Below are 25141 nucleotides of genomic sequence, written 5' to 3'. Positions count from 1 at the left end.
CCCAGGGGTGTCAAACGTACGGCCCGCGAACGGGTTTAATCCGGCCCGCGGGCCGGATCAGGCCCGCGAACGGGTTTAATCCGGCCCGCGAGATGATTTTGTGAAGTACAGTATTGTAAAGAAAATAATAATAATTATAAAAGAAATTATAATTTTTTTAATAAAAATCCTTCCTAGCATTACATGGATTGCATTGACTGCCACTGATTAATTTGTTGTACATTGAACTACTGGACAATTGTGTGTAACTGGAAGTCGCTTTGGAATGTAACGTAAAATGACCTGCTATTTTTCAATGAAGGAAACTGCTGTTCTTAATGTGTCCACTAGAAGTCGCAATAGCAATTATGTTAAGCAAGCAAACTTTATACCGGGGCTGAGCAGGGATAAACAGGTATAAACAGGTAGTGCAGCTAGCCCGGAGCTACCTTGTCGTTCTGCCTTATACTTTCAACATTTTGCGCTTTGGCACTCTCATTGCCCCAAAATGTCTCTGTCAAAAAGACGAAAAGTGGACACAGAGTGCAGAGTTTTCCAAGAAAAATGGTCATCGTCCTTTTTTTCACGGAAGTAAATGGGAAACCTGTGTTTGGTGTGCTCACAGCATGTTTAATTTTACCTAATTATGCCATATTTTTACCGGTCCGGCCCACTTGGGAATAGATTATCCTCCATGTGGCCCCTGAGCTATAATCGCCCTTTAGGTACCAAACCATTGCTTCTATGGTCATCAATTAAAAAAAGAAAAAATATTCATATCACGCTTTTCAGGACACTTGACAATTGCATTACAATTCAGGAGGATAAACACAAATCAAACAGTCACATTTAAATCATTAAAAAGGTTTTAAATGTTTCAAATGAGTCAAAAGCATGTGCATAGAAGTAGTGAGAGGGCTTATTTGAAAGTCTACACATTCACAAAGTATACTTTCCGATATATTTTCATTTAACTTTCAAAGGGATTCCAGAGTACTGTCTAGTTGCCAGTTCCGAATGCTCGTCCATCCATTTCTCTTTGTGCCAGCCGAGCTAGACTAGGGAGAGCTCCTATCTGTTCAGGACACTTGAAGCCTCATTGGTCCGCTGGTCCCCCCACTGCTCCCCTGTAGCGCTGACCTTTGACCCCTGCTTCGCTGTGTGTAAACAGAGCCACGTGTCGCTCTGCTCTTTGTTTTGTTTACAGTGATTTAAGCAAACCATTACTTCCTGTTGGAAGAGCTGGGATGTTATTTTCTGAAATACTGCACATACTATGCAAAACCACGGTAAGCCCCAACACTGATGGTCCTGTATTGTGCGTCTGTATGTTTGTATTCCAATGAAACAGCCTGTGTTGAATCTCATCCAACTATTGGTCAATCGACAGGTCAATGTGTAGCCTGAGTTATCCCTAGACTGGGGGGGTTAAGTTCTGACACGGGGGGGGCTAGACTGACGACCTGTTGGACCAATAGGAGGGTGGAGGGGGCTAGACTGACGACCTGTTGGACCAATAGGAGGGCGGTGGGGGCTAGACTGACGACCTGTTGGACCAATAGGAGGGGGCTAGACTGACGACCTGTTGGACCAATAGGAGGGCGGTGGGGGCTAGACTGACGACCTGTTGGACCAATAGGAGGGGGCTAGGCTGACGACCTGTTGGACCAATAGGAGGGGGCTAGGCTGACGACCTGTTGGACCAATAGGAGGGGGCTAGGCTGACGACCTGTTGGACCAATAGGAGGGGGCTAGACTGACGACCTGTTGGACCAATAGGAGGGGGCTAGGCTGACGACCTGTTGGACCAATAGGAGGGGGCTAGGCTGACGACCTGTTGGACCAATAGGAGGGGGCTAGACTGACGACCTGTTGGACCAATAGGAGGGGGCTAGGCTGACGACCTGTTGGACCAATAGGAGGGGGCTAGGCTGACCCTTGTGAACTGCCCCCAGAGCCATAGCCAGGTGGGCGCTTTGTGGCGCGCATCAGGCCTCGGCTGGAGCCACTTCCTGTTGGAGGGGGAAGACGTCCAGGAGTTCATTTCACAACAGGTAACCCATAACAACGCCTGGTGTTGTCATGGAAACATCTGTGAGCACCGAAATATAAAGAACAAAAAAATGGGTCATAAACCACAAATTGTCATGAAATAATAATAGACCGTCTGGACCGGAGGCTAGGGTAGAGGTAGGAGAGGGTGGAGGTAGGAGAGGGTGGAGGTAGGAGAGGGTGGTGGAGGTAGGAGAGGGTGGTGGAGGTAGGAGAGGGTGGAGGTAGGAGAGGGTGGTGGAGGTAGGAGAGGGTGGTGGAGGTAGGAGAGGGTGGAGGTAGGAGAGGGTGGTGGAGGTAGGAGAGGGTGGAGGTAGGAGAGGGTGGAGGTAGGAGAGGGTGGAGGTAGGAGAGGGTGGTGGAGGTAGGAGAGGGTGGTGGAGGTAGGAGAGGGTAGAGGTAGGAGAGGGTGGAGGAAGGAGAGGGTGGTGGAGGTAGGAGAGGGTGGTGGAGGTAGGAGAGGGTGGTGGAGGTAGGAGAGGGTAGAGGTAGGAGAGGGTGGAGGAAGGAGAGGGTGGTGGAGGTAGGAGAGGGTGGTGGAGGTAGGAGAGGGTGGTGGAGGTAGGAGAGGGTGGAGGAAGGAGAGGGTGGTGGAGGTAGGAGAGGGTGGAGGAGGTAGGAGAGGGTGGTGGAGGTAGGAGAGGGTGGTGGAGGTAGGAGAGGGTGGTGGAGGTAGGAGAGGGTGGAGGAGGTCAGGCTGGTGGAGGTCAGAGGTCAGGCTGGTGGAGGTCAGAGGTCAGGCTGGTGGAGGTCAGGCTGGTGGAGGTCAGAGGTCAGGCTGGTGGAGGTCAGAGGTCACTGTTGCGTACTTCCTGATGTCGAGCGTAGAGAGAGAGCTGTAGTTCTACAGGACTCTAAATCGACGCCACTTCGACCTGGGCGGGACTTTACGTCCTACGTCACTCGCTATGGGTGTGCATGTGTGCGCGTAGCCGTCACTCGCGATGGGTGTGCATGTGAGAAAGGTTTTGGCTTTAGTGTCTGGGTTGGTAATAACGGTTCTGATGATTTTTCTGATGGAAAAGTGGTCTTTTATTTCCATAATCTTTGTTCAGTGAACGCATAAACCCGTTTGTTAGTTAGCAGTTAAACAAAATGCGATCTCTTTGTTTACAGTTACCAACGACCAACTGATGATTGGGGGTTCGATTCCCTAGTGATGCAAGGTTTTTTCTTTCATTTTGGACTGCACACACATCGCGAGTGACGGATAGTCGCACAATGTACACACATCACTGTCTTTACAATTTCTAGGCAACCGAAGTTTAAAGATTGTCAAGTGGTTAACTCTTGAATCGCATGTTTAGTGGTCAGAGAACAACTCATTAACGCGGGGATAAGGGGTTCGATTCCTTAATGAAGCCAGCTTTTTTCTTTCATATTGGACTGGATGTTTGTATGCCATTTTGCGTAACTTGTAGTTTATGATGAAGAAATGTTACTGGGGTTAAGGTTAGGGTAACGGTAAGACACAAAGTGTTTTTGCAACACAATATTTCTTACAATAACAAAGTCCAAAGTTTTGATGACTCCAGTAGGAAACTTAAGATACCTAGAGAAATGCCTGAGTGCTCACAAAACATCAACAAGTCAGCAGTGTGGTACAGGGTGATCATTTCTGATATACAGTACGAAAGCTGAAACTATTAGCCAGGAGTGGGAAAGATGCAGACGCAGACGTGGGAAGCAATAAGACGCACCAACACACAGTTGTCTGTTGCAAAATGGTTCAGAGTTTAATAGAAATAGTTAGGGTTAGCTGGTATGGCGTTATCTGGTATGGCTATAGTCTAATGTTAGCTTAGTTCGTGTTGTTTCGTCATGTTAATCGCTGGTAATAGTAAGTCATTAGTAGAAATATAGCCTATCATCACAGACTGTAGGAATGTCACCCACCCTCCATCGCGTACGACACTGACGCTCGTAATCCTGTAGTGCAAGGGAGTTCGTGCACAGATCCCTGAGACAAATGGCTACGCGCACACATGCACACCCATAGCGGGTGACGTAGGACGTAAAGTCCCGCCCAGGTCGAAGTGGCCCGTAGTAGTTCTACACGGACACAATAAGCAGAACCCTTCATCCCCAAACATATTTAATTCATGACCTCACCACGCCACTGGAGGGATGACCCCAGACCAACCTTCACTGGTCCAGACCGTCGACGGAGAGCAGGGCGTCAGCGCCGTCCCTCCGGTGACACTAACACTCCGCTCCCCGCCCACAGAAGCTGCAGTTCACCCAGTGGGAGGGCGTCTGTCCCGAGGCGGCGGCGGCCAGCAGCACCCGGCCCGGAGAGGAGTGGAGCCGGCAGCTGGAGCGCCTGCTGATGGAGGAGATGGCCACCGACGAGCAGGTCTTCGACTGGGTGGAGGTGCGACACTCACCCACTCACCCACTCACCCACCCACTCACTCACTCACTCACTCACTCACTCACTCACTCACTCACTCACTCACTCACTCACTCACTCACCCCCTCACTCACTCACTCACCCACCCACTCACTCACTCACTCACTCACTCACTCACTCACTCACTCACTCACCCACCCACTCACTCACTCACTCACCCACCCACTCACTCACTCACTCACTCACTCACTCACTCACTCACTCACTCACTCACTCACTCACTCACTCACTCACTCACTCACTCACTCACTCACTCACCCCCTCACTCACTCACTCACTCACTCACTCACTCACTCACTCGACAGATGCGTGCCTGCACAATGTATGAACACATACACGGTCTAGATGTCTGTTGTGTCCAGTGCATGCTTGTAGAGAACCGGAAACGGTCCAGCTCTCTGGCCACTCTGCTGTACGTCGACTGGATGAACCACCTTGTTTGTTCTCACATCCTGTTGGCAGGCGAACCTGGACGAATCCCAGATGAGCTCGTCTCCCTTCCTCAGAGCTCTGATGACAGCAGTGTGCAAGGCAGCGGTGAGGGGTAAGACGGACTGAAGGACCTAACCCTAACACTGAAGGTCCCTCACTCTCCCTGCTTCTGTCTCCATCCTTCTCAATTCAGCTGTTAAATTCCAGTTGAAGTACCTTTATTTGCATGGAAATGGATTGTTTGCAATGCCATGGCAGACAAATAGTCAAACAATGGTGAAAAGATAATAAAAAATGTATTGTGTGTGTGTGTGTGTGTGTGTGTGTGTGTGTGTGTGTGTGTGTGTGTGTGTGTGTGTGTGTGTGTGTGTGTGTGTGTGTGTGTGTGTGTGTGTGTGTGTGTGTGTCCCTCCAGACGAGAGCAGCCCGTGCCGTGTGGACACTGCCCTCATCCAGAGGAGACTGCCTGTGTTACTGAAGTACCTGAACTCAGACACGGAGCGACAGCTGCAAGCACTTTACGCACTTCAGGCCCTGATAGTCACCCTCGACCAGCCCCCGAGTACGTACACACACACACTGCAGGAGAGCCATTATCCACACCCTAGATGTGAGGTCCACCTTCATGTTAAATAAGTCTACCAACAGTGTGTTGTGTGGTTACTTGGGATGAGTCGGTCGCGACCGATTAGTTCACAACGAACGAATCCCGAACGTGAACGACAAGAACTGGTTCCCCAAAACCTCTTTTTTTTTAACATAAAACAAAAATATGGTCACGTAAATAAAATATACAAACGAACAGAGCTTCGTCTCCCCGCGACTTATATTGATTGAGTCTACAACGTTCTCAAAGATTCAGCCAATGAGAGGTAGCAATGGTGTTGCAATGGCACCTGGGTAAACCAATGACAAGGCGGTACCGTCGAATTTGCGCACTTTCTCTGTCTGACGTACCTTGGGTCATACCATTCGACGTGGGGCCACTCATATATCCCCCTACATTTCCGAAAATAGACTTGACCTCCATCTGTTTATTGGATAAACGCATTTCCCAATCCCAGGGGTCTTTGCTCCGTTCTACGTCAATTCAAAAGCAAACAAAGAAATTAAACTGCAGTTCGTATTTTTTATTTATGACCATGAAAGTTCTGTAATGCCTGAATAATGAAGAATTAAATGTAAAGTAAATTAAAATTATAAATATAAAACCATGAATGACATATAGAGAGGAAGCAAGTGGTATAAATATTGGTGGGACGTTCGGTTATACTATATAGTATATCTTGTGGATTTTCACGGGGGGGAGAGCCTAGAAGTCGCTTAAATTGTGCTCAGGGCCGTCTCGCGGGGGGGATTTTATTTATTTTTTATTTATTTTTCGTCAGATTACTGTCAAATGACGTAACGAACGGATCAAAACGAACGAATCAAACAAACGAATCGTTATAGTGAACTGAACTGAAAGATCATTTTGCCCATCCCTAGTGGTTACTGCTGTACAACTGCATCTCAATCAACTCAGTTGATCTGACATACCAGGAAAGTAGCAATTCAGTTACCTCTCTCTCTGTCTCGCTCTCTCTCTCTCTCTCTGTGTGTCTGTCTCTCTCTGTCGCTCTCTCTGTCTGTCTCCCTCTCTGTCTCTGTCTCGCTCTCTCTCTCTCTCTCTGTCTCTCTGTCTCTCTGTCTCGCTCTCTCTCTCTCTGTCTCTGTCTCTGTCTCTCTCTCTCTCTCTCTCTCTCTCTCTCTCTCTCTCTCTCTCTCTCTCTCTCTCTCTCTCTCTCTCTCTCTCTCTCTCTCTCTCTCTCTCTTCCCCCCCCCCCCCCTCCTCCCTCCTGTCTCTCTCTCTCTCCCCCCCCTCCTGTGTCTCTCTCTCTCTCTCTGTCTCTGTCTCTCTGTCTCTCTGTCTCTCTGTCTCTCTCTCTCTCTGTCTCTCTGTCTCTCTCTCTCTCTCTCTCTCTCTCTCTCTCTCTCTCTTCCCCCCCCCCCCCCCCTCCTCCCTCCTGTCTCTCTCTCTCTCTCCCCCCTCCTGTCTCTCTCTCTCTCGCCCCAGACCTCCTGCGGATGTTCTTCGACTGTCTGTACGACGAGGACGTGATCTCGGAGGACGCCTTCTACCGCTGGGAGGCCAGCGGTGACGCGGCGGAGCAGGGGGGAAGGGCGTGGCGCTGAAGTCCGTCACGGCCTTCTTCACCTGGCTGAGGGAGGCAGAGGAGGAGTCGGAGGACAACTGACGAGGAGAGCCCCTCCCTCCTCCTCCCCACCAAGCCCAGGAAATAAACTAAAGAACTGCAGAACCCTGGAGACGACAGCGTCCTGGGGGGTCAGCGGGCCGCTCACAGCCGACACTGAAATGTGTTCTCCTTTTTATTTGTTTTTATTTTTCAGTTGTCGCCCTCTCCCCCTCCCTCTCCCTCGCCCCCTCCCTCTCCCCCCCCCTCCCTCTCCCCCCCCCTCCCTCTCCCCCCTCCCCCTCCCCCCCCCCCCCATGCGTGGTACGGTTCCTCAACACACCGCCATCTTGGACCTTGGATCCAAACGGCAGAAGCACTAAATACCTGTATTATACATAGAAGATATTTTTGTTTTAAATTTTAAACTTACTTTTTTTCTTTCTTTTGTTACTTTTTAAAGAAGAGACTTACAGAAAAAGGACAAATAGCCTCTGGACTCTTTAATTTATTATTTTTTTAAAAGGACTGCGAATAAGGAATTTTATTTAACATTTGCAGACACTCACGGAAGAGGCACGGGCCGCCGTAGAAATAACAACCGTATGATTATTAATGATTATAATAACACACGCACACACACACACACAGGGTAGAACTAAGGTCATTGGGGACTGACCGGGATGCAGAGGGACCTGAGTGGACACACGCGCTGAGCGGTATGCGTGACGTACGCACACACACAGGTGTATGCGTGACATACACACACAGGTGTATGCGTGACGTACGCACACACAGGTGTATGCGTGACATACACACACACACAGGTGTATGCGTGACATACACACACACAGGTGTATGCGTGACATACACACACACACAGGTGTATGCGTGACGTACACACACACACAGGTGTATGCGTGACATACACACACACACAGGTGTATGCGTGACGCACACACACACAGGTGTATGCGTGACGCACGCACACACAGGTGTGCGTTTGGCAATATGAGCTTCGACATGGTTACCGTGTGGGTATCCAGGAAGTGTTTGGCTTGCTCCATGTGATCTGTACATAACCCCGCCCCCCCCCCGCCCCACCAATCAGAGCCCACAGAATGCCTTTGCCAAGACCAACGCCAGCTTGTCCACTCAGAGCTCTGGAGTGACCCCGAGTACACCGCAACGGCCAACGACCAACGGGAACGCCCGGACGACCGCTACGATGAGCATAATGCAAGTTTAGGCGACAACAAAAAAACACAGAAGCAGAAGCTGGGGTTGCAGAACATGAAGTGCTTGTAAAACTTCAGACCTACAGATTTAAACGCTTGTAAATACATTAAAGAGAAAAAAGGTATTTAAAAAAACAAAAGGCTGCTCATTTCTGGTGTTTTCTGGGAGTTTGGACTTTGGACGTGTGTGGATGCATGCGGGTTGTTCTGTTATCGGCGGGCGCCAGCAGGATGCTACCTCTAGCCTCCAGGTCCCGGTGCTTCTGGGGTTATTCTGGGTCAACAACCACAGGAAGTGTGTTCAGAGACTTGGTTAAGTTAGGCCTTGTTGGCACTAGGCATGCTCAGAGTTGGGTCAATAGTTTCCTTCTCAAACTAAAGTTGTGTGAAAGTAAACATTTCTTCCTTCCCTGAATCCAGCTTTGAGTCCGGCCTGTTCAACGCAGAAGGTCAAGGTGGTCGTGCCGAGAGACATGCTGAGCTTCATCTATGCCTTAACTTTGAATTTAGACATTTAACGATAGGCTTTCATGTTCCCATTCAATGTTAAGCTCAGCCTTCCCTTGTGTTGGGAGCTAACAGAATCCTCATAAAAATAGTTATGAAGATAATAAAAGTTGAATTGATATTAAAAGAAGGCAACGTCAGCACTGTTTGGTGTATATTAGATGGATGAAGGGTAGGCTGCTGTTTAAGCACTTTATGGCCATCTAGTGGTAAAATCCTATAACTGCACTCTTTATAGTTGGAGCAAATTTTGCATTAGCTTTACTAAATTGTTTGATTTTGTCAGCTCAAATGAACATTTACAAACGTCTTGATTTTTTTTTTGGATGAATTACTACACACGCGTACAACGGTGACTGTAAACAAATACAAATGTAGAAATAGAAAAAAGGCAAAGGAATATCCCTCTTCAAATAATCCCCCGAAACACTTCTCAGCTTTTGTATCCATTTTAGTTCCATGCTTGCAATGACAATAAAGCCCGACCAATCAGGTTTCAGCATGAAGTATAGCAGCGGCTCCGTGATTGGCCGGCTCTACGTGTCCGTTCTGCCACGGGAAGAGCGCTTCAATTGTGATTTCCAAATAAAGGACTGCAGAATTAGACTGAAATATTACTTTTCTCTGCAAAACTCAAGGTACGTTTTTGGCGTAAACATTTCTCTGTGCGGATAAATCTGCCCAAAATGGGGTTCAAGTTTCATTTTAGGGTACACTTAGTGGGATTTATTCGCTTTGCTCGACGCCATTACTGTATGTATGAAGTAATGAACAAAATGGCGATTTCTTTTTTTTGTGCAAGATTATCGTTCTCCGTTATTTTGGGCCTGATTGTTGAGTTTCAGTGACTTTTTAGGTCAAACATTCCTCATTTAAACCTTTAGTATCGCATGCATAGCATTAGATGCTCGCACACTCCCATCTCCTGGAAGCTTTCGCAAGCCACCGATGTCGGCGATGATGCGATCGCCCTAATGAATGACGATATGTTGTCTTGCTGCAAAACAAAACCTGGTCATGTGTTGATGTCGTTGTCCCTTTTTCTGCTTTCCCAAATGCATTTGAACGGTGAACACATAATTCACTTCACGTCCAAATAAAGCACTGTTTGAACTGGCTGTGTTCGCTCCCATCCAGGACAAAGTGAGATGCCTATCCGCCGAGCGGCAGCAACTCCACCCCAGGACAGGGCAGCCTCCCCGGCCCCGGAGGAAGGTGAGGAAGCCCACGCAGGTACTGGCAGAGGCCTCACACTGTTTCACTGCTCAACTTAAAGTATGAACCCCTTCCACCATTTGAATAGATTGACTAGTTTGACTAGAATTTACTCACATTATAGAAACACACACAATAAACATCAACTTTGTATCTTTGTAAATGTGTACCCAGAGCCATCCGAGGATTCGCCCCCAGTGATGGAGGAGGAGGGGGGGGCGCCCGACTGCCCGCGCCCAGCGGAGGAAGGAGGGGAGGTGGGAGCGTCCAGCCAGACCAACGGAGAGGAGCTGGGCTCTGGGGATGTGAAGGCGGAGCTGGAAGCGGAGAATGAAGGGTTAGTTAAACCCCGACAGTGAGAGATTGTAACCTTGAGGACCAATCGCTGCGATATTTCACTTTGATATCACTTTTATCCGTTAGATTATCCCTGCCCCCGCTGGATTAAATGCGGTTCTTCTTGTCGTTGGTTGCACTTGACGATTCGCTTTTATATAACAAGGTGTCTTCCTTACATACGACACTTGTCGTATGCATCCCGTGTCCACCGTCTGGGAGGGATTGAGGAAGGTTAGATAACTCTAGCCTTCACACACACGCGGTTTGCCTAACTAGTTTGGCAAAGTGTTAGCATGCAGATTCCACTAATGTGGGGTTCAATCATTGGTGTATGCAGGCTAGATTGGGTCCACTGGTACAGATCTCCCTCTCAGCCGCCGTTGGGTCGGCCGTTGAATAAGGACGCTGAGCTGATAAACCGCTCAGATGTTTTGATGAGGTCAACCTGGAAAACAGCATGAGACCAAAGTTTGAACAATGATGATAAAACTAGATGACAAAGTTACCCACTCTGTTTCTGACGCTGGTGGCTGGAATGTCCAGAGGTTTGGATGACACTATATGGATCATATCTTTGACTGTCTTTTAACCAATCGAAAGACCAAAGGCCTCTACCCAGGGTGATGTTCTGGTAAGATGCTCCTCTCTTCCTAATTTAGCCCAGAACATGAGCATCGTCTTTCTGTGGAAAACAGGAGTAGACGCAAGCTCTGGTCTGTCGCATTTCAGCTAGTCGGCCGACCACACTGGCGTTAAAGACGGGGATGTTTTGACATTTTCAGGCATGCTAGGCCCACGCTGGCAAACGGAGACTCGCTAAAATGCCAGGACTGCGCCGAAGGACAGTGCGCCACACACTGCTATGTCCTCCTTAAAAGGTGAGGGTACGCTAGAGATAGAGTGACGGTACCTTACCCTGACCCTAGTGGTGTCATCACAGTGAAATATCGCTTCCTACCGCCGAAGCCCGCAGCCTCTCACTGTGTCGTCTCCTCCTCTTCCTCCCTCGGGGACGCCCAGGATAAAGGACGGAGGCAAGCTGGGCAAGGCCAAGGTGAAGAAGATGAAGAAGACCATCCCCCCCTGGGCATCCATATCGGCCAACAAGAAGATGGCGGCGGCGGTGAGCGGCTTCGCCCGGGCGACGCCCAAGGTGGACGAGGTTCTGCTGGAGGCTGTGAAGGTACCACTATTGGTTAAGCATTGTGTTGTAACTAAAGTATAATGACATGGCCTACCTTGCTGCCTTATTACAACGCGATGCAGAATTCTCTAATAAGAACTTTGAGGGTGAAAACAGACGACAACCCTCTACCTGTTGTCAAGACTGCTTTCACAGAAATATCCTATGTAGTTAAAGGATTAAATTCTTCTTTTTTCTTTATTGTGTAGAATAGCAGCCGCACTAGTGTAAAAAAACGATTGTAGTTCTAGTCGATAATGACCAGTTAGTGACGGATTAGGGATTCCCCGCGGATTGGTGTTTTAAAAATGTTTACTCCAGGCTGGAGTGTTAGTGGAGAGTTATGAAGAGCTGTCACATCTGAGGTGAACCGTCTCCAGCGCTGCCATCCCAGCCAGTGGGAGGGGCCATCCCAGCCAGTGGGAAGGGCCATATATATGGAGATCTAACAGGTTAGGGTTAGATCTCCATTTATAACGGGTTAGTTAGGGTTAGATCTCCATATATAACAGGTTAGGGTTAGATCTCCATCTCCATATATAAAGGGTTAGTTAGGGTTAGATCTCCATCTCAATATATAACGGGTTCTATTTCATCCTTACTGACCGCCAGAGGCGGTGCATTAAGCACTGGATTTATCCGTCTCGCGCAGGCGCAGTTCGAGTACTTATACCAACAAGGTCACATGTGACCCTCGTGACACCGGATGGGCTATATAGCCCGGTGTCGACAGAGGATCTGTTCCTTTCATCTTCTCGCAAAGGACGCACGTAGTAGTACCACTTGCGGATAGCGTATTCGCTTTTTGAAAAGGATCGTGCTCCAGACTGTGCAGCCTCGCGACCAAGGGTCGGAGCAACGGGTGAACTCGTCCTCCAGGGGCTGTCTGTCTGTACAGCGCGGAAAGGCTTCCTTGATTAGAAGCTTCCAAGTAACACTTTTGTTATATATTTTGTTCAGTCACTTGCCGGTGAAAGGCAGCGCTCTCCCGGCAACACTGCCGTGATTATTTTCACTACTCGCTACACTAGAAACAGCTCGGCTGTGTTCTGGGTTACCACATTTGTTTGGTAACACTTTTGTTAAAAAAAATGAGCTGCGGCTGTATGAGCTGCGGCTCCATGCCCTCGGCACTCAGGCTGGCTAGGCTCGCAGCGGTGGAACATCCGACAGCTGTCGACCTTCCATCAATGGCGCCACTTCCTCCAGCTCAGCCCGACCGTTCCTGGCGTCGGGGTAGAGCAGTGCCCCCCCCCCAGAAAAAGGGCTAGGGACGAGCTAGCATCCAAGGTGGATCGCTTGTCGTCCGACATGGTGAGGATACAGGAACTCCTCCTGAACCTGCAACCTGGGGCGGGTGGCGCGGTCAACATCATGGGCTGCCCTGAGAGGGGTGCCCCTGGGGCGGGTGGCGCGGTCAACATCATGGGCTGCCCTGAGAGGGGTGCCCCTGGGGACCATCTGTGCCGCGGCGTCATGGGCGTCGCCTAGCACATTCTCCAGGTTCTACCGGGTCAACGTTGCCACTCCCCATCCAATGGGCGTGGCCCTGATGCCAAGCTCTGCTGTCTCTGGTCAGTAGGGTGAGCGCTTTGATTCTTCGTGACGTTGTTGGTATTGGCCATCCAGTGCTTAATGCACCGCCTCTGGCGGTCAGTAAGGATGAAATAGAACGCAGAGTTACGTATGTAACTCCGGTTCTATGAATCCTGGATGACCGCCAGAGTTACAGGTCACTCAGAAGTCTCGTGGTTCGCGAGAAGATTCTGGGAACAGATCCTCTGTCGACACCGGGCTATATAGCCCATCCGGTGTCACAAGGGTCACATGTGACCTTGTTGGTATAGGTACTCGAACTGCGCATGCGCGAGACGGATAAATCCAGTGCTTAATGCACCGCCTCTGGCGGTCATCCAGGATTCATAGAACCGGAGTTACATACGTAACTCTGCGTTAGTTAGGGTTAGATCTCCATATATAACGGGTTAGGGTTAGATCTCCATCTCCATATATAACGGGTTAGTTAGGGTTAGATCTCCATCTCAATATATAACGGCCGAAACACAATCAATAACAAACGGACCAGTTGCTCAGAATCGGCTGTTAAGTTAGTTTGATTCTTTAATGTCCCCAAGGGGATAATTGTTTACGTGGGTACCCTGTTAAGACTCTGTGTTCTCCTTCTGTAGTCTGGCAGTGAGCGCACTGGGATGTCCTACATGTCCATCTTGAAATACGTCACAAAGAATTACCCCAGTCTGGAGCTGGACAAGAGGAAATACCTCATCAAGAAGGCCTTGAAGAAACACCTGGAGAAGGGTTCAATCAAACAGGTGAGGCTTCGCCAGCAACACCAGAGGCTCCACTGGAAACAAAATGGCTACATTACTTCATTCTAGTGGTGGTGTTCGCCATATGGCCCAAAGCATACCCAGAGTGAGTTTTGGTTCATATTTGTCTACCAAAAAATAACTATTTGTTCTAGTGGAGCAGAGCACACTTTGTGTGGGACTTTACTGGTCTGTGTGGCTCGGCTGATGTAGCACGCTAATAGCATGCTAATGGCACGCTAGACTGTTGTCGACATGATATTCCCAAACATTGTTAGCGTCTGCCTTGACGTGGCCGTGAGCTTGTCGGCCTAACAGGATCTCGGGAGTGTCGGCTGTGCTCCAGAACCCTTCCTCCACCAACACGTTCTCCTTCCTCTCTCCAGCTCAAGGGGAAGGGGTTCGCAGGCAGCTTCGCAGCCCAAAAGCAGCCAGCAAACAAGGTTAGTGGCAGTAAAGCAGGGGACCATGAAGCCATCCCTGTTGGTCCACCTGTTGGCCCATCTCCTAACCCACCTGTTGGCCCACCTGTTGGCCCACCTCTTAGCCCACCTGTTGGCCCACCTCTTTCTAAATTTAGTTATAACCAAAGATTTACAGCTTGATGTCAGTTTTATCTTGTGAAAACTTTCAGGTGTGTGTGTGTGTGTGTGTGTGTGTGTGTGTGTGTGTGTGTGTGTGTGTGTGTGTGTGTGTGTGTGTGTGTGTGTGTGTGTGTGTGTGTGTGTGTGTGTGTGTGTGTGTGTGTGTGTGTGTGTGTGTGTCCCCCCCGGTAGAAGTCGGCGGCGGCGGCTGTGAAGAGCGAGCCTCTGGGGGACGCCCTCCCCCTCATCATCACTCGGCTGTGTGAGCCCAAGGAGGCGTCCTACATCCTCATCAAGAAGTACCTGGAGCAGCACTTCCCCCAGCTGCACATCGACAACAGGTGGGGGCCGGGGGGTCACAGTCCTGTGGGGCGATGGATGGATAGCGTGAGCTTTTGAAGTGTCTCATTAAGGACACCCAGGGTGTGTGTTGTGTGGTCCGCAGGCCCGACCTGCTGAAGTCTGCGTTGGTCCGGGCTGTGGATAAGGGTCACCTGGAGCGGATCACTGGGAAGGGCGCCAGCGGAACCTTCCAGGTAAGCATCCCTCTCCGTGGGCCCCGTGTTGAGGGTTAGGGTTAGCCCTAACCCTAACCCTAACCCTTCCAGGTAAGCATCCCTCTCCGTGGGCCCCGTGTTGAGCCACCATCCAGGTCTTCCAGGTAAGCATCCCTCTCCGTGGGCCCCGTGTTGAGCCACCATCCAGGTCTTCCAGGTAAGCATCCCTCTCCGTGGGCCCCGTGTTGAGCCACCATCCAGGTCTTCCAGGTAAGCATCCCTCTCCGTGGGCCCCGTGTTGAGCCACCATCCAGGTCTTTGGGGGCTGAGACTGGATTCAAAGCGGTTCCTTTCATGTAAACACTGAGGTGCTGTGAGGGGAATCCGTCATCTGGTCTGTAAGCAGACCCCGGTCCTCGGAGGATCCCAGGTGTAAGACCCGTGTCCGTCTGTCCGTCCCGTAGCTGAAGCGAACGGGGGACAAGGTGCTGCTGGCCGGTGGAGCTCTGGAGGACGCTATCAGCGCTGCCATCATCGCCATGAACGAACCCAAGACCTGCAGCACCACAACGCTACGCAAATACCTGTGCCACGCCAACGAGGACAGCACCGACACACGCATAGGTGGGCCCTCTCTCCCTAACCCTTAACCCTTACTCTTAACCCTTACCCTAAGGGCTAACCCTTACCCTTAGTGTAGTGGCGAAAAACCGTGGTCGGGTTTTTCCTATAACCCCAAGTTCCAACTTTCTTATCCTTTTGCCACACGGAGAAAGCAGGTGATGGCATTGTTTGAGACGCAGTTTGTCCAAAAAAATAGTGAGAGTTTGACTGTCCAAGGCCGTCAATTGGCCGTCATTTATTGTAAACAAAGTATAACAAAATAAGGATGCAAAGCAAGTATCTATATCAAGGTGTTTCACCAACCGAACGTTAAATAACTGTCTGCTCGTCCGCCTTCTCCCATCATCCCGTCATGCACTCCGTCTCCAATTTAACGAGTGCACCTGTCACAGGTGTTCACTCGTCACAGGTTACCCTAACCCTGTGGTAGTTAGGGTTACCCTAACCACCACAGGTGGAAAAGAAGGAGAAATTAGTGGGTCAATCAAAAACTTAAATACGGCTCCTACACTTAGGGTTTACCCTAAGGGTTAAAAATGTGTGTGTGTGTGTGTGTGTGTGTGTGTGTGTGTGTGTGTGTGTGTGTGTGTGTGTGTGTGTGTGTGTGTGTGTGTGTGTGTGTGTGTGTGTGTGTGTGTGTGTAGTCGCTCTGCTGAGGAAGACGCTCACCAAGTGTAAGATGCTGGGCTGGATGGACCAGATCACCGGGACCGGACTCAACGGGACCTACCGGCTGGCCTTCCCCTACTACCCCAGGTACATAAAACCACCCCCTACTACCCCAGGTACATAGAACCACCCCCTACTACCCCAGGTACATAGAACCCCCCCCTACTACCCCAGGTACATAGAACCACCCCCTACTACCCCAGGTACATAGAACCACCCCAGGTACATAGAACCACCCCAGGTACATAGAACCACCCCCTACTACCCCAGGTACATAAAACCACCCCCTACTACCCCAGGTACATAGAACCACCCCCTACTACCCCAGGTACATAGAACCCCCCCCTACTACCCCAGGTACATAGAACCCCCCCCTACTACCCCAGGTACATAGAACCCCCCCCTACTACCCCAGGTACATAGAACCCCCCCAGGTACATAGAACCACCCCCTACTACCCCAGGTACATAGAACTACCCCAGGTACATAGAACCACCCCCTACTACCCCAGGTACATAGAACCACCCCCTACTACCCCAGGTACATAGAACTACCCCAGGTACATAGAACCACCCCCTACTACCCCAGGTACATAGAACCACCCCCTACCACCCCAGGTACATAGAACTACCCCAGGTACATAGAACCACCCCCTACTACCCCAGGTACATAGAACTACCCCAGGTACATAGAACCACCCCCTACTACCCCAGGTACATAGAACCACCCCCTACTACCCCAGGTACATAGAACCACCCCCTACTACCCCAGGTACATAGAACCACCCCCTACTACCCCAGGTACATAGAACCACCCCCTACCACCCCAGGTACATAGAACCACCCCCTACTACCCCAGGTACATAGAACCACCCCCTACTACCCCAGGTACATAGAACCACCCCCTACTACCCCAGGTACATAGAACCACCCCCTACTACCCCAGGTACATAGAACCACCCCAGGTAGTTTATTAGACTGACCAACACCCCGAGACCCAGACCCCCCCCACCCCCAGCTGGCCGGGACCGACCCCCACCCTGAGTCCCGGTCCCAGACCGCCCCTGCTGCCCGGGACCGACCCCCACCCTGAGTCCCGGTCCCAGACCGCCCCAGCTGGCCGGGACCGACCCCCACCCTGAGTCCCGGTCCCAGACCGCCCCAGCTGGCCGGGACCGACCCCCACCCTGAGTCCCGGTCCCAGACCGCCCCTGCTGGCCGGGACCAACCCCCACCCTGAATCCCGGTCCCAGACCGCCCCTGCTGGCCGGGACCGACCCCCACCCTGAGTCCCGGTCCCAGACCGCCCCTGCTGCCCGGGACCGACCCCCACCCTGAGTCCCGGTCCCAGACCGCCCCCTGAGTCCCGGTCCCAGACCGCCCCCTGAGTCCCGGTCCCAGACCGCCCCCTGAGTCCCGGTCCCAGACCGCCCCCTGAGTCCCGGTCCCAGACCGCCCCCTGAGTCCCGGTCCCAGACCGCCCCCTGAGTCCCGGTCCCAGACCGCCCCCTGCTGGCCGGACTCACTGATGGGTTTTGTGTTGTTGTAGTCCTGCGGTGCTGTTCCCGGACCGCGTCATCGCACCACCGAAGAAGAAGAAAACCCCTCAGCGGACCTCCGACACTTCAGAGGAGGAGTCTGAGTCGGAGGAGGAGTCGGAGGAAGAGTCGGAGGAGGAGTCTGACGATGAGCCCCCACCCCCCCCGAAGAGGTCAGTTGGTCCTAAACGACGTTGAAACATGACTCTTGGTCGTACTTTAACGGCCTCGTCTTCCCTCAGTCGGTGACTTCAGTCTTCAGTTCTTATCGGCCAATAGAATGACGTTGTTTCCTCCTCAGGAAAGCGGGCAAGAGGCCCGCCCCCAAGACCCGCAGGCCGCCGCCCAGCAAGCAGCCGCGCAGCGCCAGCCAATCAAAAGCCAGGGGTCGGAGAGCCCCCCCTATCAAGAAGCAGGTGACGCCCGCCAAGAAGGCTCCGCCTCCCGCCAAGAAGCCCGCGGCCGCCTCCAAGAAGGCGGCGCCGGCCAAAGCAATGCCGCCGCCTAAGGCCACGCCCACGGCCAAAGCCACGCCCCTGAAGCGAGCGGCCCCCGCCAAGAGGCCGAAGACTCCGGCAGTGAAGAAGCTCAGTGCCCGCGGCTCTAGGGCCGCGCCCCGGAAGGCCACGCCCCAGAAGGCCACGCCCCAGAAGGCCACGCCCCAGAAGGCCACGCCCCGGAAGGCCACGCCCCAGAAGGCCACGCCCCGGAAGGCCACGCCCCAGAAGGTGCCGGCCAGGAAGGAGGCGAAGGCCCCGCCCCCCGGACGCCAGTCCCTGAGGTCGAAGAAATGAACATGGCCGCTGTGGTGGGAGGGGCCTCCCCTCCTAGTCCAATCAGTCTTTTTCTCCCTTTTTTGGGGGCAGGGGTGGGCTTGTCTTTTTATTTTTTTGTGGGGGGGGGGGTAGAATGAGTGATTTTTTCCTCTTGGTTATAGTGTGGTTCATGTACATTGAGAGTAACTGATTTTAACGGACCCTTTTTTAATTTTCACGGCGTGTAGAGAACGATGTTTGCTTGTGTTGTGGTTTAAAGGTTGTTTTGCTGAGCGTCGAGGATTGACTCCGCCGTGTGGCTGCTTCTCCAGGTACGGGCTCGTTAGTTCCGTTTATCGTGCACACCTCTTGGCAGTATACATCCCTCACATATGAAAACAGCAAGACCATGGGACTTTAAAATTTGAGTTTTCGAGTTAAATTAATTTGAACTTGAATAATTTATATAAACCATTTTAAGATGCTCTCATAGAAATAAATGTTTTTCCCCCATTTCTTTCCTCGAGTGCACGGCAGTATTTTCGTTTTGTTTTAGTTTCAAATGGAAATCTATTAGGAATAATTGAACTGGAATGACCGCAGTTAAGGGCGGCGTCAGCACGCGCTTCTCTGCATTCATTTCTAAGACTAGAAACCGTAAATTGTGCAAAAAAAAGTCCAACAGGTTTTGTTGCTTAGATAAGCTCTAGATCCGTTGCCACAAGCTGTATGAATTGTGTGTCGTGAATTACAGGATAATAGCCCATACGTACCCTGCATGCATATACTTTATTGTTAAGGTTTTTTTTTCCAGGTCATTAATAAAAATGGCTATATTTGTAATCGACTGCTTGTTGTTTGTTTGTGGTGTGATTTCATTTTAAACTCGAGGACATAACCAAATGGGCGGAGCGGGTAAGTATTGGTACGGTGTCTGTATTCTAAATGTAGGCATCCTTGACCAAGCAGGAAACCCCTTTAATGTGAGTTGAGGATACGGGTTATATTTTGCAATAGCCAGGGATGTTTTTTAAGCCGCTTATCCCCCCCCCCCCCCCCTTTTTATTTTCCTTCATGGGATTTCTCTGCATGTACGTAGACAGGACAGGGAGGAGAGAGTGGGTGGGTCGATGAATAGGGACAATGACACTGAAAGTATAGCACCACAGGTAGGATGAATCGAACCCAGCTCGCTTCAATGAATATGGCCTCCAGGTCAGCCAGCGCACCGCTCCACACGTTTAAAGAACCTGCGTCCCATGTCAAACGAAGCCACGCCCCCTCCTCATACCTGAGACGCGACAGGTACGCGCCGGCGGGTGGGCGTGGCTATCAACGCATTGGCAAATAGTTCAGGAATCAGTGCCTAACTTCAGGCTAGCGATCGAAATGTATCGGCAGTACTGTGCAGCTTCTCCGTTTTAAAGTGAGTGTTATTCAGCTTAATGTAGACGGTGTGTTGTGTAGTGTTAAGTATTTGTCCAAAGAATAGTTCAAACGCATTTCCGTAAGTTTTTATTACCGAATAGAAGTAGTTCTTGTTTCAACCCGTCTTTTGGATTGTGGCTCAAAGTTGTCATATGCATTGCTTAGGCTTTTATAAAATAATCGAATAAATGCATCGATCTAATCCCAAACGCATCGATTGGTTTTGAAAATGTAGCATTGTGGATATGTAAACATCTGCAATCAAGTGTGTGGAACCGCCAAACTGTTAACAAAAATGCAATAAATGGTCCCAATAAGAAAGCTCGGGCTTATTGTTGTTCTATTGACTTAAAGCCCTTTATTTACAAAGTCGATATTAATCTGCTTCCCAAGGAGGTTGATACAAAAACGATGGGTGAGGCACCGACGAGGGAAGACGGTTCAGTGACACGTTCAGCTGAGGTACATCACATTCCTTCATGCAGTATTTCAACCGCCTCAATGTATTCTGCTTAAGATCTCATCTGGTTTTTCTCAAGTATGTGGGCTCGTTCCCAGTGGAGGACCGCTGTTTGGATGAGCAGATTGAACACCTGAACCGACAGTTGAAAGCCCTCAAAGTAAGAGTGTAAACAAATTGTCCCAGTGCTCATAACTTCAGGGGACATACGACTAATGCTTTCCCTCTCCACAACCAGACATGCAGAATAAGGAGGGGTGTCTCCCTCAAGTTCTCAGTGAAAGGCGTCAAGATGTACGACGAAGACGAGACGGTAAGAATGATCCCGGCGACGCTCGCTCTGGTCCTCTGTCTCTGTGGTTTGATGTTGTCCTCCCTGTCTGTAGAAGGTCCTGATGGCTCATGCCCTACGCAGAGTCTCCTTCTCCACCGCACGCCCCTCGGACTCACAGTTCGCCTTCGTCTCCCACAACCCGGGAAGCGCCAACGCTCAACTCTACTGCCACCTGTTCAAGGCCCGCCACGCCAGAGCGGTGAGCCCGTCGCCATCCTTCATCTGTCTCTCTTTATGTGTTCATCATGTAGACCGCTGGTGGGACTGTATCTAAGCATGGCTGCTGTTTTAGACGATAAGGACTTTAAAGTATGCTTGGCGTTCTTCTCATTAATGTTTGATTATTATTCAGAATGAGGCACTAGAGACACACAAAACAATCAACACAAACAACTCAAACAACACAAATGTACACAGTTGTTGCTCTGACCAAAAGTGCTGAACCGGTACGGTCTCTCCTCTCCTCCCCTCTCCTCTCCTCTCCTCCTCTCCTCCTCTCTCCCCTCCTCTCCTCTCCTCCTCTCCTCCTCTCCCCTCCTCTCTCCCCTCCTCTCCCCTCCTCTCCCCTCCTCTCTCCTCCTCTCCTCTCCTCTCCTCTCCTCTCCTCTCCTCTCCTCTCCTCCTCTCCCCTCCTCTCTCCTCTCCTCTCCTCTCCTCTCCTCTCCTCTCCTCTCCTCTCCCCTCCTCTCCTCTCCCCTCCTCTCCTCTCTCCCCCCCTCTCCTCCTCTCCTCTCCCCTCCCCTCCTCTCCCCTCCTCTCCTCTCCTCTCCCCTCCTCTCCTCTCCCCTCCTCTCCCCTCCTCTCCTCTCCCCTCCTCTCTCCCCTCCTCTCCTCCTCTCCTCTCCTCTCCCCTCCTCCTCTCCCCTCCTCTCTCTCCTCTCTCCTCCTCTCCCCTCCTCTCTCCCTCCTCTCCTCTCCTCTCCCCTCCCCTCCTCCTCTCCTCTCCCCTCCTCCTCTCCTCTCCTCTCCCCTCCTCTCCCCTCCTCTCCTCTCCTCTCCCCTCCTCTCTCCCTCCTCTCCTCTCCTCTCCTCTCCCCTCCTCTCTCCTCTCCCAGGCCCAGGTATTGAACCTGTTGCTCTGCCGATGTTTCCAGCTCTTGTACCTGGAGAAACATCCGGAGGAGGCCACAGAGGACTCGGTCGGGCCCCTGCCCCGTCGGAACCCCTCTCTGCTGAACCACGGCTTCCCGCTCAGTGTCAGCGCCCTCGTCTCCTTCAGAAGAGCCCCCTTCAGGGGCCTGTTTCCAGGGGCCAGGGTCAGGATGCATACCCTCCTCCTTTCCCAACAATCTTCATGTCCTGGCTCTTCTCAGTCCAAGAACCCCCTGGGGCTGAAACAGTCGGTGTCCTATGATAACCTTGAGGAGAAATCTTAGTGGAAAATTAAACCTGTGCTTTGTACATATTTTCACAACCGTCGTCACACTTCGATAAAGAGGAAGAAGGTACCTGGGTGTATTGAGCTGTGCCTGGATTGTGTTCATATCCTTTAGACAGTATTTTAAATGATTTGGCACCAGTGTGATGAGTGATGGCTGAAACGGCTAATAATAGGTTTGATCAAACTTCAGTGAGGTTAGGGTTAGGGTTAGAGGCAAATGGAAGCCAAAGTGATGTAGAATTAATTCTCATCTTTTCTAGTCGCGGTCAAAGACCCGCGAGAAGAAGCCGGCCAGCCCTGAGGAGGTCTTCACCGCCTCCCCGTCGCTGGTGCGCAAGAAGGCGATCCGCAGCAAGGCGCTGCGGTCCGGAGCCTACCGCTCCTTCACCTTCACGCCGCTCAAACAGAGGCACACGCACCAGCGCCTCGCCTCAATGCAAGGTGGGCCCCCACTGCAGAGCCTGCTCTCCAGGGTCAAACAGTGGACGAGGTAAGGTAGAGGCGGGGACACGCAGGGTATGGTGTTGGGATATCACTGACTGTGCCGTCTGTCGTGGTGGGACCTTCACAGTGGTGAGATCCTCACGGTAGGATTCTTCAGTGTTTGGGGTGGAAGGGTTAGGTCACCAGAGATCTTTAAGGTAGGCTGAGTATCTCTGGGAGTGCTGGGTTCCACTATGTGGGATTCTTTAGTGTTTGGGGTGGAAGGGTTAGGTCACCAGAGATCTTAACGGTATGCTGAGTCTCACCGGGAGTTTGTTTGTCAGTTTTGGGTTTTGTCCCTCTGTCGCTGGTATGAAGAGCACGTCTTAAGGGGTTGTTAAATATTCACTCATGGCTTTGAACATTGCCGTGGTTCTGGGGGATCCCTCTTGAGAACGAGACGTTTAGATCCTAATCCAGGACTCCTTTGGAATTGGATTGATGACCTTTCTCCTCATTCATGTGAACACCAGGAGGGGAGAAGGAACGCTCTCCAGCGAAGAGATCTCCCAGCAGCAGCTTGGCCCAAACAGAAGAAGCCTTGGCTGTAGCAGTCTGGTGCTGGGCAGGGATCAGTCCGTGAGTTGGTTCTTATCCACCTGCTAACTGGCAGGTCATACTCTCAAGGGAAACTCCCGCTATCAAGTATGAAGCTTGTCCATAATCAGTTTTACAAATGTAGTTACTAGTTAGCTGTTGCTGGTAGCGAGTAAAGTCAGTCGCTCAACTATCATCTCAGCAATATGGGATAGTACAACTGTTGATTCTGATTTGCTACACAAACAGGAATGTTTGTTACAACAGACACTATATTATATTATATCATTTGACTTAGGTTTGAGCCAATCAGTTCTTGCTGCTGTTCCTTCATTCTAGCATTTGGTTCCACTTTAAAAAAAATAAGTTCTGCTAACCAAATGCACAAACACGGTTTGTGTACTTCTCAAATAAGAGGAAACTGAACTGCACAAAGCTTATCTGAGAGCCACACATAGAGGGGTTACAGTGTTGACGTCCATGCCTCATGGAACGGCCTCCCGCTTTGTCCAGTGACTCCAGCTCGGCTCTGCTGGAGGACGACGTGCTGGGGTCCTACCTCCTCTGTCCCCACCCCAAGAAACCCCAGAGTGGCTCCCTCCTCATCCGCCTCCCCTCCGGCCTGGGCACCTACCTCATAGAAAACACCCGCAACGACATGTTCCACCTGGAGGTAACCTGGCCCCTGGCTCGCTCATTATTCAGAGGTTGAGATGTTTTCATCCAAAGTGAATGAGTGAATTCAGAGAGCATCAAGGAGCATCAAGGAGCAGGTAAGGCAGCGATAAGGACGTCTTGTTCACAGTGGCTACAGGTCAGACTGCTGACATTGTGGAAGGAACCCAGTACTTGTGGGCTGGGAGTCCCACACCCATTGCCACCACATTGCCCCATCATACCTTGATAGTCTTATCATGGTTGCATCCTGAGTACGCCCACTCAACAGTTAAGTTGAGTTGGGGTTAAAATACTTGTATTGATGTAGGCCTTTTCCTCCAACATTTCTATCTGCATGTTAACTACTTGATTCATAATTAATAACTTTTTATCATTTATTTCATAACATTCTTAATAATTTCTCCTCCCACTGTTTTCTTTGTCTCTTTGCCTTGTTGGCGCTAGAAATGCAAGCGTGAGTTTGTGTCCTTGGCGGTGCTGATCGAGCACTATACCCTGAGCCAGGAGGAGCTGGCCTGCCCTCTGAGCTGTGCCCGGGTCAACCACTGCTACGAGTGGGAGGAGGAGGCCGCCGGCAGACCCCTAGCCAAGGGCTCCCCAGCAGGAAGCCACACCCAGGAAATTAGGCTTTGAAATCACTGGGGAGAAGAACGAAGCCTAACCCTGCATTACAAGGTTTTAGTGAAAATGCAACCCGGGTGTTAAAATACAGTTCAATGTCTGAAAGATTTTGAGCCATGGATTATAAGATCCATGAAGAAAAAAAACTATGAAATGTAAGATTAATTTTGAGAAATCTTTTTTTAAATCCTTCGAAAAAACCTCAGACTAGGAATTATATCATTTTGAATTTTGAATAATTTTGAAATTTGACTACCCACACTTATGTAAGCCTATATATTTTATTTTTATGGCACTTACTTTTTTTTCAGCACATTTGGCATTTCATGGAGTCATAACCAAACTGCACTTTCCTGTCTCTTCTTGCTACTATATTGGCACTTGTATGTAGCCTTATAGTCTCAAGTGATTTTGTAGACATTTCATGTTTTAAAGTTTTTCTTATATCTTATATATATATTTTTGTAAAATGTTATAGGTTGATCAGTCTTAACAGTTGAAATAGTTCTCATAATGTGACGCTATGAATATGTGTACTAATTTGCCGTGACAATGCCCCCTTTCTTTTTTTTATGTCCTGCTTTCTCTGAACTTTTTTTAAATATATGATGGATTTTTGGAGGAGACCGGTCTTGTTTTTGTATGATTCCTTTATAGGATACCTATTAAATGCCCTCTGTAGGCCTATATT

At 50.5% G+C, this 25141-nt stretch overlaps 3 protein-coding genes across 7 annotated transcripts in view; all 3 read left to right on the top strand.

The window, feature by feature from the left end:
* Positions 1-8428, top strand: part of LOC132470594 (eukaryotic translation initiation factor 4 gamma 3-like) — a 74540-nt gene extending 66112 nt beyond the window's left edge. The window contains 8 exon segments of the mRNA XM_060069324.1: positions 1187-1268; positions 1935-2033; positions 4259-4405; positions 4907-4988; positions 5292-5438; positions 6933-7028; positions 7031-7796; positions 7878-8428. Of these exon segments, the coding sequence (XP_059925307.1) occupies positions 1187-1268; positions 1935-2033; positions 4259-4405; positions 4907-4988; positions 5292-5438; positions 6933-7028; positions 7031-7113 (736 nt within the window). The 3' untranslated portion in view covers positions 7114-7796; positions 7878-8428.
* Positions 8429-9286: 858 nt separating this feature from the next.
* hp1bp3 (heterochromatin protein 1, binding protein 3) lies at positions 9287-19360 on the top strand. Of its 3 annotated transcripts, none has more exons than XM_060069330.1 (13): positions 9287-9433; positions 9933-10010; positions 10185-10347; positions 11132-11227; positions 11370-11532; positions 13722-13865; positions 14249-14305; positions 14639-14787; positions 14892-14982; positions 15408-15567; positions 16212-16323; positions 17785-17946; positions 18075-19360. In XM_060069330.1, exons 2-13 carry the CDS (start codon positions 9944-9946, stop codon positions 18565-18567), a joined length of 1857 nt encoding a protein of 618 aa, XP_059925313.1. In that variant the 5' UTR covers positions 9287-9433; positions 9933-9943; the 3' UTR covers positions 18568-19360. The 3 variants fall into 3 exon arrangements, with proteins under 3 accessions (XP_059925313.1, XP_059925312.1, XP_059925314.1); XM_060069329.1 differs by having other exon boundaries at positions 9933-10028; XM_060069331.1 differs by lacking the exon at positions 11132-11227 and having other exon boundaries at positions 9933-10028.
* Positions 19361-19798: 438 nt separating this feature from the next.
* Positions 19799-25076, top strand: sh2d5 (SH2 domain containing 5). Of its 3 annotated transcripts, none has more exons than XM_060069336.1 (10): positions 19799-19954; positions 20350-20418; positions 20496-20576; positions 20655-20729; positions 20806-20949; positions 21806-22006; positions 22392-22572; positions 23088-23193; positions 23665-23824; positions 24274-25076. In XM_060069336.1, the coding sequence occupies exons 2-10, from the start codon at positions 20368-20370 to the stop codon at positions 24460-24462; spliced, it is 1188 nt and encodes a 395-aa protein (XP_059925319.1). In that variant the 5' UTR covers positions 19799-19954; positions 20350-20367; the 3' UTR covers positions 24463-25076. The 3 variants fall into 3 exon arrangements, with proteins under 3 accessions (XP_059925319.1, XP_059925318.1, XP_059925317.1); XM_060069335.1 differs by having other exon boundaries at positions 19802-19954; positions 20327-20418; positions 20803-20949; XM_060069334.1 differs by having other exon boundaries at positions 19804-19954; positions 20803-20949.
* The last annotated feature ends 65 nt before the right edge of the window (positions 25077-25141 follow it).

Source organism: Gadus macrocephalus, chromosome 13 (genome assembly GCF_031168955.1).
Source record: "Gadus macrocephalus chromosome 13, ASM3116895v1".
In the NCBI taxonomy this organism is placed as follows: Eukaryota; Metazoa; Chordata; class Actinopteri; order Gadiformes; family Gadidae; genus Gadus; species Gadus macrocephalus.
The sequence above is the reverse complement of the archived record's forward strand: the minus strand, read 5'-3'. Positions and strand labels throughout refer to the sequence as shown.

What these genes read in the sequence shown, in the direction of transcription:
- sh2d5 (XM_060069335.1), top strand. Translation starts at nt 20,368, where the DNA reads ATGGGTGAGGCACCGACGAGGGAAGACGGTTCAGTGACACGTTCAGCT. An exon ending in TGTACGACGAAGACGAGACG is followed by an intron (nt 20,730 to 20,802) that starts GTAAGAATGATC and finishes CCCTGTCTGTAG; the next exon opens with AAGGTCCTGATGGCTCATGC. An exon ending in ACGACATGTTCCACCTGGAG is followed by an intron (nt 23,825 to 24,273) that starts GTAACCTGGCCC and finishes TGTTGGCGCTAG; the next exon opens with AAATGCAAGCGTGAGTTTGT.
- hp1bp3 (XM_060069329.1), top strand. Translation starts at nt 9,944, where the DNA reads ATGCCTATCCGCCGAGCGGCAGCAACTCCACCCCAGGACAGGGCAGCC. An exon ending in TGCTATGTCCTCCTTAAAAG is followed by an intron (nt 11,228 to 11,369) that starts GTGAGGGTACGC and finishes GGGGACGCCCAG; the next exon opens with GATAAAGGACGGAGGCAAGC. An exon ending in CAGCTGCACATCGACAACAG is followed by an intron (nt 14,788 to 14,891) that starts GTGGGGGCCGGG and finishes TGTGGTCCGCAG; the next exon opens with GCCCGACCTGCTGAAGTCTG.